This window comes from Orcinus orca, chromosome 9 (genome assembly GCF_937001465.1).
Source record: "Orcinus orca chromosome 9, mOrcOrc1.1, whole genome shotgun sequence".
In the NCBI taxonomy this organism is placed as follows: Eukaryota; Metazoa; Chordata; class Mammalia; order Artiodactyla; family Delphinidae; genus Orcinus; species Orcinus orca.
In genome coordinates this window covers 40,644,332-40,658,573 of record NC_064567.1, presented here as the reverse complement: position 1 = coordinate 40,658,573, position 14,242 = coordinate 40,644,332, and the positions used below count along the sequence as shown (strand labels likewise).

The 14,242-nt window shown below is 43.2% G+C and overlaps 1 protein-coding gene and 1 pseudogene across 7 annotated transcripts in view; both read right to left on the bottom strand.

Moving 5' to 3' along the window:
* The window catches only part of ELMO1 (engulfment and cell motility 1), a 549,020-nt gene that overhangs the window by 32,429 nt on the left and 502,349 nt on the right, over positions 1-14,242 (bottom strand). For all 7 annotated transcript variants that reach the window (XM_049715202.1, XM_049715199.1, XM_049715198.1 and 4 more), the window contains 2 exons: positions 11,625-11,788; positions 2,751-2,863 (listed from right to left, as the gene is read on the bottom strand). In XM_049715202.1, the coding sequence (XP_049571159.1) occupies positions 2,751-2,863; positions 11,625-11,788 (277 nt within the window). The remainder of the gene's footprint in view (positions 1-2,750; positions 2,864-11,624; positions 11,789-14,242) is intronic.
* Positions 6,792-6,887, bottom strand: LOC117201376 (uncharacterized; annotated as a pseudogene).

Genomic DNA, 14,242 nt, shown 5'->3' with positions numbered 1-14,242 from the left:
TGTGCCTTTTGCCCAATATCAGGTAAATAAAAACTTTATAAATCACCTTACGTGGGCAATATATCCTGAATATTGATTTTGCCAAAGGCAATGAGGAGATCAGAGCATACAGTAGGCAATCTGGCTGACTGAACTAATAGATCATCTAGTCCTGTTCTCCCACTTAACAGATGAGAAACTGTGGCCCTGAGAGGTCACGTGTTCTGCATATAAACACCCAGGTGGTTAACTCTGTAAGTACAGAGTTGAGAAGCTTAGAACCAAGTCTACTCACCCCCAGCTCATTGTTCTTTTCTACAGGATCATCCAGAATAAAACAGTAGCTACCACCCCCTTTGTTTAAGGCTGCTTTCTAAGAGCTGCATTCATGAGCACTTTTCTTCCTCACAATAACTTTAGGAGACAGGCATTGTTAACCCCATTTCTGATGGGGAAACTGCTCAAGGTCACAGAGCTGGACAGGGACAGAGGTAGGAAGGTACCCACTTCATCTGGCTCCAGGGCTCTTGTCTTCCTCACTGTGCCACACTGTCTTCTTAGAACAGCATTCACTCTGATGAAGGTGCCCAAATGCAAGGAATGCAGTGAGGAAAGAGGGGGTGAACCAGTCCTCCAACGGCTGAATGGGAGAGGTGAGTTCCTTCTTCCTAACGTGAGCCTTTGTCAGTCCCAGCTGTAACTCAGTCCTTTCTTACTCTGCCCATTTGTCCTCCCCCAGGCCCAGCCTGAAGCTCATTGTCATGGTTTATTTTCTTTTTTTTTTTAACATCTTTATTGGGGTATGATTGCTTTACAATGGTATGTTAGTTTCTGCTTTATAACAAAGTGAATCAGTTATACATATACATATGTTCCCATATCTCTTCCCTCTTGCATCTCCCTCCCACCCACCCTCCCTATCCCACCCCTCCAGGTGGTCACAAAGCACGGAGCTGATCTCCCTGTGCTATGCGGCTGCTTCCCACTAGCTATCTACCTTACGTTTGGTAGTGTATATATGTCCATGCCTCTCTCTCGCTTTGTCACAGCTCACCCTTCCCCCTCCCCATATCCTCAAGTCCGATTTCTAGTAGGTCTGTGTCTTTATTCCTTCTTACCCCTAGGTTCTTCATGACATTTTTTTTTCTTAAATTCCATATATATGTGTTAGCATACGGTATTTGTCTTTCTCTTTCTGACTTACGTCACTCTGTATGACAGACTCTAGGTCCATCCACCTCACTACAAATAACTCAATTTCATTTCTTTTTATGGCTGAGTAATATTCCATTGTATATATGTGCCACATCTTCTTTATCCATTCATCCGATGATGGGCACTTAGGTTGTTTCCATCTCCGGGCTATTGCAAATAGAGCTGCAATGAACATTTTGGTACATGACTCTTTTTGAATTATGGTTTTCTTGCACTGCTGGTGGGAATGTGAATTGGTACAGCCACTATGGAGAACAGTATGGAGGTTCCTTAAAAAACTACAAATAGAACTGCCATACGACCCAGCAATCCCACTACTGGGCATATACCCATTGTCATGGTTTCTTATCCTCTGGGAATAACCTGCATTTTCATTTGTCAAGGAAGTTCTGCCTTTGGACATTCCTTAATACGATTTTTAATGCTTACATTCGAAATACGTTGAATTTACTCAATATTCAGCGCAAAGCCATTAAAAGTAAATGGCCGGGAGGATGGGCTCAGCATAAACACGAAGTGATGTTTGTCATTAGTGGGCGAGGCCTGTGTCTGAGCAGGGCATCCATCGGGTTTCAAAAATATCTGCCAGGGTTTCTCTGGGGCCATAACTGATGCTTGTTCTTGGTACAGTTGCTAATGCTTATGCTTGTTCCTGACTGTTCCCCAATCTCGTCACCTCTCCCCAAATCTTATCTTTCAATTTTATTTTCTATTTGTTTCCAGGACAGTATGATATGAGTACGTCACAATGAGCAGTATGTCAAGAAAGCAATCAAGGGACTTTACTTCCCTGGCTAAGAAACAGCTGGAAATTCTTTCCACCTATTGGAGCTAGTCTAATGGCATCCATTTTAACTGGATATTTTGGGATTAAAGTTTATAGAGACAGATCAGAAATTTGTCTTACAAGATTATGAAAATTGATTCTATCCCCCCTTGGTTCACTGTTACTTATATCTACAAATAAAATAATTCTGACTTGGAAGAGAATCAGTATGGGGATTTGAAAATAAGGGCCATCCATGCTGAAAATTTCAACATCAAATCCAACAGTGGGTACCAGCTCTCCTGATAGCATAGTGAATCATTAAAAGTTAGCGTCATAGAGCTGCTGGAGTATAAATCCCTGCTCTTCTGTGACTTTGAGCAAGTTACTTCGCACCTCACTGCCTTACTTTCCCTATCTGTAAAGTGGGCGTAATCACAGTAGCTACTTCATAGGGTTACTGGGAAGATGAGCTTCATTAACATAGGTAAAGTGAGAGCCTGGCAAATGGTAAGCTCTCAATAACGTCAGCTGTTGTTGAACCACTACTGGCAGACTTGAGGCACGAAATGGCCCAGGTGGCTCTTCAGTTCCACAGGTCTCCTGGCGATTCTAGATTTTGATTCTCCCTGGGTATACATGGGAAATCAGAACTTACCTGGACTGCTAGTCCTGTCCTGAGTACAAGGCTGCATAGCCTACCCTTAAACCAACACCCATGCCCGTGTGATTCCGCAGGGGGCGGGCCACTGTTCTTCCTTGCTGGGTCTGGAGTGGCCCCAAACAATACCTTGCCTCCGCCGGCAGTTGAGTTTCCTAAAGCAGGTCCCTTCCACGAGGCGGTTCAGGCGCTGTTGTTTGATCAACTCCAAGATTTCTGGCTGAATCTTCTCCTTGAGTTCCCTGTGAAAGGATAAACACACATTCCACAGCGCGCCTTGAGAAGAGCACTTGGCCGAAAGGGCACCGTGGGCAGACGGGGCAGGCGAGTGCAAGCTGCAACTTTTCATGAACAACCCGATACTCCCAGGTGGGTGCTTTAGAGAATCACTTATTAAGCATCAGTGGAAAGAGGTTCTCTGACATTTACAGATACCCACAAGAGCACCAATCACTTCAGTGACGTTTTTCTAGACCAAGGTCTCCTGAGAAATTTCTTCTCTTGTTTTACAAAGCCACAGATATAAATTTATGTGAAAATTCACTCAGCTCTGCTGAGACAATGACTCTCTGGTCATGTTCTGCCCCCTTACAGCAGATAAACTCCTAGACTGCATCTGTGATCTGCCACCACACGATGACTATTCCACAGCAAACACAGTATTGGGCAAAGTACAGGACCACATTTTGCTTTGGACTCTGTCACTTACAACTGGGAACAACACATTGACCCAGATTGTAGCCCACAGAGATTGGGATAATGAGAGGATAAATTAAGGCTTATGTGCATCTTGTCTCAGGGTAATACAATGTAATTTAGGTTTAGATGCACTATGCTGTAAAGATATGATAATAGAGTGCAATGGGTTTTAAATCTTTTATTTCAAGAGCAGAGATTTTTTATCGTGTGAAATTTTATGTAGTGCCCTAGCATTTGAGTCTAGTAAAGCTAGAGTTGTTCTACTTGAGGATGTATAGAGAGACCCAGAGTCCAGCCCTCAGAGCAGTGTTGAAAGCACTGACCCAAACTCAGAAGGATAGGACTTCAGTCTAGGCTCTGCCCATGATTGGCATTTCAGGTAGCTCCTTTAAGTCTCAGTTTCCTCATCTGTAAAATGGGAATAAGAATCTTTCCTGTCCCAAAGGAGACAGTGTGAGTGTAAGTTAGCTGTAAGCATTGGGCAGGAATGCAAGGTGTTACTGAATTTGCTTTGATAATATTCTCTTCTTTCCTCAAGCCAAATATTCCTGGTGCCCATATTACACGGTAGTCAAGGCTCACATTTTTGTCAGCTTCAGGCTTAACTCTGGGCTTGCTCTGGATTGCAGGCAATCTGTCCTAACATGGTGTTCTGTTTCCAGGTGCGGAAGGCACAGACACTCGGTACGTGTGTGCTATGAGCCAGATAGTATGTACCATGCAATTTTAGCTCATGTAACACCCCTTCCCTCCTCCCCACTACAAAAACGCCAACTTTTGGGAACAGGTATTAATATCATCATTCCCATCTCACAGACGGGAAAGAGTTTACAGAGGTGAAGCCCTGAATAGGGGTACAAACTCAAGTGTTTCTTGTGCAAACTGCATCTATTTACCCATGAGAAAAAAAAAAAGAATAAAAAGTGATATAAAAGGATCTGGCCATCTAACAAGGTATTCTAGAAAGCTGTTAATACATATTTTGGACTTAAATGGCCTCAAATTCCCTGTCATTTGATACTGTTCCAACTGACTATTTATAAAGCCTAATGCGAAGATTCAGCCCCAGAGGTACAGCCTGGTGCATTTGCTTTACTTGCATTTGCTTTTCCAGTGTGGGTCTCACAGGGTCTCATCTCAGGCTTTCAGATCACTAAAACTATCTATTATCAGCGTTCAGCTTTTATAGAATGGACTCAGCAAATTGCAGCTTTGATGAACCCTGCTCCGAACGGAGAAGAAGGTGGGGAATTGCCAGGGCAGTCGCACACAACAATACATCACCACTCCTGGCTTCCGAGTTGGGGCGACGGGGAAATCATGGGAGAGAGAATCTGAATTTCATCAAGTCTGAGGTTAGAGATGTATCTTTAAATAATAGTTTTATTAGGCTAGAGTTTAGTTATTAAAATGGAGATGAAGATGCAGAGACAAGGGCCAAAAGGAGGAAATAACTGAAAGAACTTGACGATTTATGATTTTTAGTGTAAGACCCTGATGTGCTCATCAGGACACACTCCATTATGAACCATCTTCGGAGACAGACTATCAGAATAAGTGGATCTGATGCTACAAGAGTTACCTTTTCTTGTTATGAACCCAAAGGACTCCAAAACATGATTAGGCAATGTGGGAAATGGAACAGGTTTTTTTTTTTTTTTCCCCTAAGTTACATCCTCTTCTTTCCCTGCAAATGGATTCAGTAGTTACCAAATTCACTCATATTAGGAAAACATATGTAATCCCTATATGGTGTCTCTGTGAATGAGATATGACCTCTAGGGTAATCCAGGTAGTAACCATGGGCTGGAATTGGGTGTTGAAATCCTCAGCTTGGGGCTAATGAGGTCAAGGTCATGGGTTCACTGGCTTTGCTTTGATAAATATTCCCCTAATTCTATCTAAAAGCCCTGTAAATAAATAAAAGGAGAAAGATTAAAGGAGGGAGAATAAATGAGTGTGTGAAGAGCAACTCAAATTCTAACACTTTTTCCTGAAGAGAATCCCAAGTCCAGGCCCAATGAGGCCAGTGCCATGTGCAGAGGACAGACAGCACCACTAGACTAGTGAGACTCCTTCCCGGACCTGGGGTCTGCCCTGCCGAGCTGCCATCTGGTGTTCATCTAGAACAGAGGCTGGCAAACTTTTTCTGTAAAAGGCCAGATGGTAAATGTTCCAGACTTTGTGGGTCATACACTCCATTGCAGCTACTGAGCTCTGCCATGGTAGAGTGAAAGCAGATGACAGCATGCGGACAAAGGAGCGTGGCTGTGTTCCAATAAAGCTCTATTTACAAAAACGGATAGTGGGTCATTTTGGCCTAAGAGCTATAGTTTGCCAATCCCTGATCTACAAGGGCTCTGGGGAGACTCTGGGCTGAGTCACAGTGTCTATTTCATAGAAATGGATCTGTTTCTGTCTTACTACAGGGTCCCCAAGGTCATTCCTTGCACCTCTTCTGGTCTTTATATTTCAGACTCATGACTTTAAACACCAACTTTCTGCTGACTACATCCAAATTTATTATTCTGACCTAGACCTCTCGGCCAAACTCCAAACTCATCAATCCAGCTGTCTATTTGGATATCTCGCATATGCCTCAAACTTGACAGGTCCAAAACTAAACTCTTGATCCCCTTGTCCAAGCCTGCTCCACTCACTCTGTCCTTTGGTTGTTCAGGCCCCAAATCTGAGTTCATCCTTCTCTTATACCCTTCATCTAATTGATCAGTAAATACCTTTGCTTCTCATCTTCAAAATCTATATAATCTACGGTAGAGACTCTAATCACTTCTCATCATCTCTTGCTTGGATTATTGAAATAACTTCCTCCCTGACCTCTCTGCTTCCAAACTTGCCTCCTTGGAGTCTATTCTCCATACAACAGCAAGAGAGATCATTAAAAACCCAAGTCACAGCACACCAGTCCCCTGCGCCAGTGGTTCCTCAACAAGGTCCCACAAATTCAGGCTCCTGGCTACCTTTCTGGCCTCGCCTTCTATTGCTTGCTCTGCTCCAACCACACTTGCCTCTTTGTTACTAACTGAGTGCCCAGACCTACTCTGGCCTCAGGGCCTTTGCACTGGTGATCCTCTCTGCTGGAAATCGTTTCTCCCACATACACACATAGCCTGCTCTCTTAGTCCTTTACACATCTTTACTCAAATGTCACCATGCCAACTAGAGAGATCTACTCTTGCCACTTTATTTAAAATCACAAACTCTCCATTTCCCTTATTCTGCTTTTTATTTCCTGTATCCTCTTTTGAAAAAAAAATTATTTTATTGATGTACAGTTGATTTACAATGTTGTGTTAATTTCTGCTGTTCATTAAAGTGATTCCATTGTATATATTCTTTTTCATATTCTTTTCCATTATGGTTTATTATGGGATATTGAATATAGTTCCCTGTGCTATACAATAGGACCTTGTTGTTCAGCCATTCTATATGTCATGGTTTGCACCTACTGAAAATATGGAACACTTCACGCATCCTTGCACAGGGGCCATTCTAATCTTCTCTGTATTATTCCTTTTTTAGTATATGTGCTGCTGAAGCGAGCACTCCTGCATCCTCTTTTAACATGCTACAATCTTATTTACCATGTTTATCATCTATTTCTCCCCATTTAAATATAATCACTACAAGGGTGATAATTGTATCTGTTCTCTTCACTGCTGAATTATCAACACACAGAACAGTACCTGGCAAGTGGCAGGCACTTGATAAGTGTTTGTCAAGTGCACTGAACACTGGCTTTAGCTACGAGAGCCGTGAGCAAAGCTTGTGGCCAATCTTTAGCAAGGATGCAGGTTTGCAGGATAGGCACTAGCCTTATTTCTGGCTCTATTTGCTTTTACTGTTTCTTTCTCATCTACTTTTACTGTACATTCTGAGATAAGATGAGGTATAAACAAATATATTCACAGTGTCAGTTTTACCATTTACATATTGACACTGCGACACTTGTTAAATTCTGGTTATCAGCTCGTAATAAGGGTGACCATTTCTCTGAGTGGATGTTACGTGCGGGGCATGTGCTAAGGGCTTTTCATGCACTATTTCATTGAGTCCTCCTAACAATCCAACGATGTGGACACTTTTATCATCTTCACTTTTAGACGTAAGAAAAACAGGTTTAGAATGGGTGACAGAACTTGACTACAGAGCCACATTTGCAAACAATGGCCTTGGAATCTGGTCCTAGGTCTGTTAGCTCCTGGGTCTGGATTTTCCACATTTTGCTTCTCTGCTTCCCTGGTGTTTGTCCCTGCAGCTCCCCTTCCCCCAACATCATCGTAAATGACCTATCTTGGGACTATTCAAACTTTTTATATCCATGAACTCGGATTAACTGTGTGGATGGACTTATCCTTCCCATAAAGTCACACTAAGTAGAAAATAACAAATACCTCCTTCTGAAATAATTAGTCAAGAGCTAAGAAATAAGAGTTTCTTCAACCCACGGAATACACAGTCTCCCAAAATATTTGGTCACTTGGAGTTTGCATTTTCCTTCTCAGGAAATATAAACATTTTATAAAAACAAGACACACGCCCAAGGGATCTTCATGGCGCTGAGATTTGCCTCCGTGCTGCGTGCAGCAGCCAGGTGACGGGGAAAGGGCAGCCAGCGGGGCTCCGCGCCAGCAGGCAAGCCCCAGCCGAGCCACTGCCCCGTCTGCAAAATGAAAAGCGTGAACGGGATGACCTTAAAGATGCTCTTCAGTTCTAAAATTTGAATATCCTCACCCCCAAGCTTGTGTTAGATGTGTTTCCTGTGTGCTCTAGTGACAACCCTCCCGCCTGTTCTTCCTCCCACCTGGCCCTAAGCACAGTCCCAGATAATCCCTCCAAACCCCAGCTTTAGAGTCTGGCACAGGGACGGCCAAGGGTCTGGTTCTCTGCCTGTCCCAGCACCTCAGGCTGGGCCTGGCAGGTAGGAGTCACTCAATACACATTTGTTAAATGAATGACTGAAGACTATCGTACACGGTCTATGCCTTTTCTTTCTTGACTCGGGCTTATCCTATAAGCCACTGTGACAGCACTTGGACTTCATCTAACCCCACGGTGAGCTCCTGTCTAGCAGATCATTCTAACAGACAGAGCATCGCTGGAGAAGAAGCTGGAGGCTGGTACCCTCCTGCCTGTTTTAAGGGCTCTGGGATAATGACCAGGCTGGTTCATGGCCTCCCCCGTGAAATGCTGTAGCTCTGACAAGTCTTTGTGACTTTACTGCAACTCTACCCAGAGCTCCGGTGGACCGTGGTGCTTTTCAGTCCCGTGGCCGAGTGATGATGCCAAAGTTACGTATAACAGGAGATTTCCTTAATATTTCCATTGCTTCTCTCTAAATAATAAGCGTAAAGTAAGAGTTTCTTATAATAAAGGGAAAAGAGACTTCAGAATGTCACAGGCAGGGCCTTGGGAAGTAAAGTTATGAAGCCAAAGCAGGAGCAAAGTTTTCATACTTGACAAGCAGTTAACAGTCTTCCTTGGAACAAAGTCACGGTCAAACGTTAATTTAGAATCACTTGGCCTTAACTGAAGTGGTCCCTCAAGTCTCCCTTTAGGTTTTAAGAACTGTTGTCAAAAGCACAATAAAATCTCCTTGTGTTCACACATCTGCTGAAACAGACATTATTATATCCAACATTTTAGTACTGTAGGCCCTGGGATGGGGCAAGGCGCCACTGTCCCTCCTTGCAAGACAGAAACTGCATCAGGTATCACCTCACATTGGTCAGAATGGCCATCATCAAAAAATCTACAAATAATAAGTGCTGGAAAGGGTGTGGAGAAAAGGGAACCCTCCTACACATCCCATTACATTAGTGGGAATGTAAATTGGTGCAGCCACTATGGAGAACAGCATGGAGGTTCCCTAAAAAATTAAAAAATAGAGCTACCATGTAATCCTGCAATCCCACTCCTGGGCATATATCTGGAGAAAACCATAATTTGAAAAGATGCATGCACCCCAGTGTTCACTGCAGCACTGTTTACAACAGCCAGGACATGGCTAAATGCCATCAACGGAGGAGTGGATAAAGAAGATGTGGTATATACACACCATGGAATACTACTCAGCCGTAAACAAAATGAAATAATACCATTTGCAGCAACATGGATGGACCTAGAGGTTATCATGCTAAGTGAAGCTAGCCAAACAGAGAAAGACAAATATCTTATGAAATCACTTATACATGGATTCTAAAAAAGAAGAATGATATAAATGAACTTATGTACAAAATAGAAATAGACCCACAGACATAGAAAACAAACTTGTGGTTACCAAGGGGGAAGGGGAGGGATAAATTAGGAGTTTGGGATTAACATATAAACACTGCTATGTATGAAACAGATAACCAGCAAGGACCTACTGTATAGCACAGGGCACTATTCTCAATATTCTGTAGTAACCTATAAGGGAAAAGAATCTGAAAAATTATCTATCTACCTATCTGAAACTAAATCACTTTGCTGTACACGTGAAACTAACACAACATTGTAAATCAACTATACTTCAGTAAAAAGATTAAAAAAAGAAAGAAACACTATCTCGGAGGAGTCATTTATTCGAAGTTCTTTCTGCTTGGTATATGGGGCTGTTAACTTCTAGTTGAGGACCAAAGCAAAACCCCAGCTCTGCCTCTCATGAGAGCTGCCTGCTGCCCAGTGTATATAGTGGTATAGTTTAATGCAGATGCAAGCCGAAGACCCTGAGGAAGCATTTCCCCTCCCCTGCTGCCTAACTTCACCCCCACTAAAGCCTGCAGTTCTGCTCTGCAGCTTCTAATGGTGCTTCTTAAGGCTTGAAAATAAACACAAAGTAGACACTATAGCTTGGCTATGGTTTTTTCTGTGTACTTTTTAAAACTTCATCTTAGTCTTGCACTTGGCAAAGGAGCTCTGGTAGGGTAGATGAAGAATTAGCTAAGGGATCAGTGGGCTGGAGTTCAAGTCCTGGTTCGTCCACTTGTCAACAAGGTCCTCCCTTCTCTAGACTATATCCTGGTCCTCGAATGGGAATAAGGTTGGCCTACCTCACACAGGTGTGAGGAAATGAAATAGCATGAGGAGGTGCTTTGCAAATTGCCAATCATTAAACACATCAAATATATGAAAACAGGAAACAGAAAGGGGGAAGAAAGAAAAAGAATTACAGAGAAAGGTTTAAGATGAACTTCATGACACCTATGATGTAAGATGGCTTCATCGAAAGCTCAGAAGAAGCTGTGCCCAGCCTTCCGAGGGAACAATAAGAAGAAATGTCAAACACTTTCCTTACCCCCAAGCCTGTTTCCTATTCCCTTCCTTATAAATGATAAAGGTAACAGCGCTGACCTAGCTCTTAGAAAAGAACAAGGGAAGATAAAGAGGCCAATACTAAGAAAGATAAAGCAAACAAAATAGTCTAAAACAGTGTTCATGTTCAAGGTTCAGAACATCTTAAAATGGAGATTCATGAAATTACACAACCGTTGCAAGTGCATCTGATACAAAGTCCTATAAAAAGGGGTCCCCCCCCCCAGGGGGCTTCGCTGGTGGCACAGTGGTTGAGAGTCCGCCTGCCGATGCAGGGGACACGGGTTCGTGCCCCAGTCCGGGAAGATCCCACATGCCACGGAGCGGCTGGGCCCGTGAGCCATGGCCGCTGAGCCTGCGCGTCCGGAGCCTGTGCTCCGCAACGGGAGAGGCCACAGCAGTGAGAGGCCCGTGTACTACAAAAAAAAAAAAAGGGGTCCCCTGATTCTCCACCTTAGGCCTGTGGGTTGATAGTCACAATAGCCATATGAGACGTTCTGACTCAAAGCAGAGCCAACGGGGCAGGGAGAAAGTGGGTCCCTCTCTTCCTCTCAAGCTGGCTCTCCCTCCCTCCTACTCATGATACTTCAATGTTCATATTACTTTAATTATTGGTAGCTCTCACTCTGGCTGGGGCAGAACATCTTGCCACTCAAGGGTACCTACATAGACTATAGCTTCATGGGAAAAACAAAGTTGTCCCAAGTATTACAGAAGGTTTCAAACTTTTCAGCTGCAAATTCTTGGTGGACTCGTCAGTAACCGGTCACTTCTTGGTTTAGATCCTTCTGCCAGCACCTGTCCCCATCTCCTCCTAGCCCACCCCTGCCCAGCTTTTCTCAAGGAGTTGCTGAGACTTCAGGAACTGAGTAGAGCTCTTTTGTTGGCCTTCCCTAAAGAGCTCACAATACAGCCCAGCTGCGTGATAAGCTTTCACTCTAGAAATGGTGCGTCAGAGCCTTTGAGAGGTAGGGGTCAGGGGTAACTTACAAAATCGGGCGAGACTGGAAGTCTTCCTGGTTCATCCTCTCAGACTGGCGGATTTTCAGGATCTCGGTGTAGCTCAGGTTCTGCAGTTTGCTCTTGAACTGGTCCAGGGAGCTAGGCTTGGTTGTAAGAGCTCTCATAACCTGCTCCTTCACCACCTGCATTACCTGTGAGATTAAAGGAAGACCATAATTTTCCTGGGGATTGAACTTATCCATTCAGAAAAGTCTTCCACAGATAACGGTTCCCTACCCACTGATCCCTTTAGTTTGCACTCTCAGCCCTAACTTCGAGAGTGCTTTTCCAAAGAGTCAACTACCATGATGTGCAGCTTCTATCTTCTCCTGTACCGCTGGAACCGCAAGGAAGGAGGTGGATTGACTAACTATGAAATGGGGGGGACTGCGGGAGACTTGGGGTGGGAGGATATATGCATATTCATTTGCTTGATATATTATGTGACTGTAAACAACACAAATTCAAGAGCGAAAGAAGTCCAAGCAACAGCTAGAAGTCTGCATAATCATTATTTTTTTCCAGGAGAAAATCGCTGAGACACAATTAACTGTGGAAGTTTAGTTGGCACCGGTTCAAGTGAATGTGAAATAATACCCACACCCACCCCCTCCTGGACTGCTTTCCCCATGTAGTTAAGGCCTGAGTGTTCATACAAATGATGTATTTGGAAATGTGCATGTGGTATTGCCTCTTTGAGCCAGGCACTAAAAAAAGAGGTCTACTGAATTAGAATAGATATATCCCATTGGAAACCTCAAGAAAGAAGAATATGGTAATTTTCTGCTTTAGAACAGGTCCAGCCCACAAGGAGGCAATTAACCATTGCCTCTATTAATGTGGATTTATCTTCATCAGAATATCTAGAGCAGGAAAAGACCAGAAAACACACTGAGGCATCCAAGAGACTGTAATCTTGCTCCTTCTTTTTTTAATCTTACATTACAGATGAGAACAATTGTTACCCTTGATAACGTACCTACTATGTGCCAGATACTAAGGAAGGTGCTTTATATATATTCCTCCTCTTAATCTACTCAAATCCACGAGGTAGATATTATCACCTTTTACATTTCCATATGAAGAAACTGAAGCTTCGAAACCTTAAGTTAACTAGTTCAAAATCATACAGCTGATTGGTAGGTGAGTGAGCTGAGATTGGAACTTAGGACTGTAAACACTGTATTATACTGCACCCCGTACCACCATTTTTGGGTTGTTTGCAACTTACAAATAAGAAAAAATCACAAATGCACCTCAATTATGTGCTAGGTTCTGTGCCAGGCACTTTGCTGTTCATCACCTCATTTAATCCTCTTTCTGATACAGTAGCGTAGGTGTTTTTAAACGCTATTTTAAAGATAAGAAAAATGGACTCAGTACTCTGTGGGAAAAGGATCTGAAAAAGAATAGGTATATGACTATGCATAATTATATCACTTTGCTGTATGCCTGAAACCAACACAATACTGTAAATCAACTATACTCCAATATAAGATACAAATTTTTTTAAAAAGATTAAGAAAATGGAGACTGAGAAGGACTGAGAACTTGTCCAAGGTCACAGATACCTAGTTGAATTCTAAGATACCCGTATGGTGTTCAGAGCATACACTGGGTGTTGAACAGCCCTGGGGTACCTCTCCTGTCACTATAAATGTGATCTCAGTATGCTCTTACGGCTTCTAATCAGTTGTTCATTCAACAATTCACGCATGGTGGATACTTCAGTAATTGTTCACTGACTAGTCCCACCAAAATGCCACTTTCATGAAATGTTATTGTAATAGAAGTAACAGTTTGACAGCACGGAAAAGACTGAGGCAATTCAGAACTTTCAAACCTGCCTGATGGCCAGGTGATGGGAAAAATCTCACTACCTTGGGACATATTAGACAGCTGAAATATCCTCCAAACATGGGACAGCTCCTTGCACTTGCTGAGCTCTATTTAATGGTGCTGCCCCCTCTCTGATGGTGCAGGTTGCTTTCTCCAAGTGTATGTCTCTCCTATAGCAGTCCTATCGTGTGAGGAGCTGTCCAGTGATCTGCTGGGGTCTAGAGACATTGGGAGGCTGAACAAGAAAGTCAGTCCTCCTTGGTAGCAAAACCCAATATGCCTTCAGAAAAACCTGAGCATCAGGGGAACCCACAAGCCCATGAGTCCCCTCAGCTCAGGGATGCCCGATATCCTCACTCTTTAGTCATCTGCGTACACATTACTTGCAGTGTCCTCGTGTAACCAGGAATCCCATGTCAACCGCATTTTCCTTTAGTCAACTGAACATGGCTGAACCAAGGGTAAGATAAGCCATTGGTGGCTGCGAGACAAACAGGTCTATCTATTTTCAAGTGATATCAACCCTCATTTTTCCTTATATGCTTCTGACCTTTAGGAATCCATGTCCACAGTAAGAATACCCTCTACTAGGTAACCTATTTGCATTTTCATAGGGGCTATCTGGGAAGCAATACTTTATCACAAGAAATAAATCTAATGGCAGGAATCTCGGGAAACTGCAGACGAAACAGTGAAGGATAACAGATCTGTATCATCCACTTATGGATCTGTTTTATCCAGTAGGCACCACTATTCTCAGAGGACCT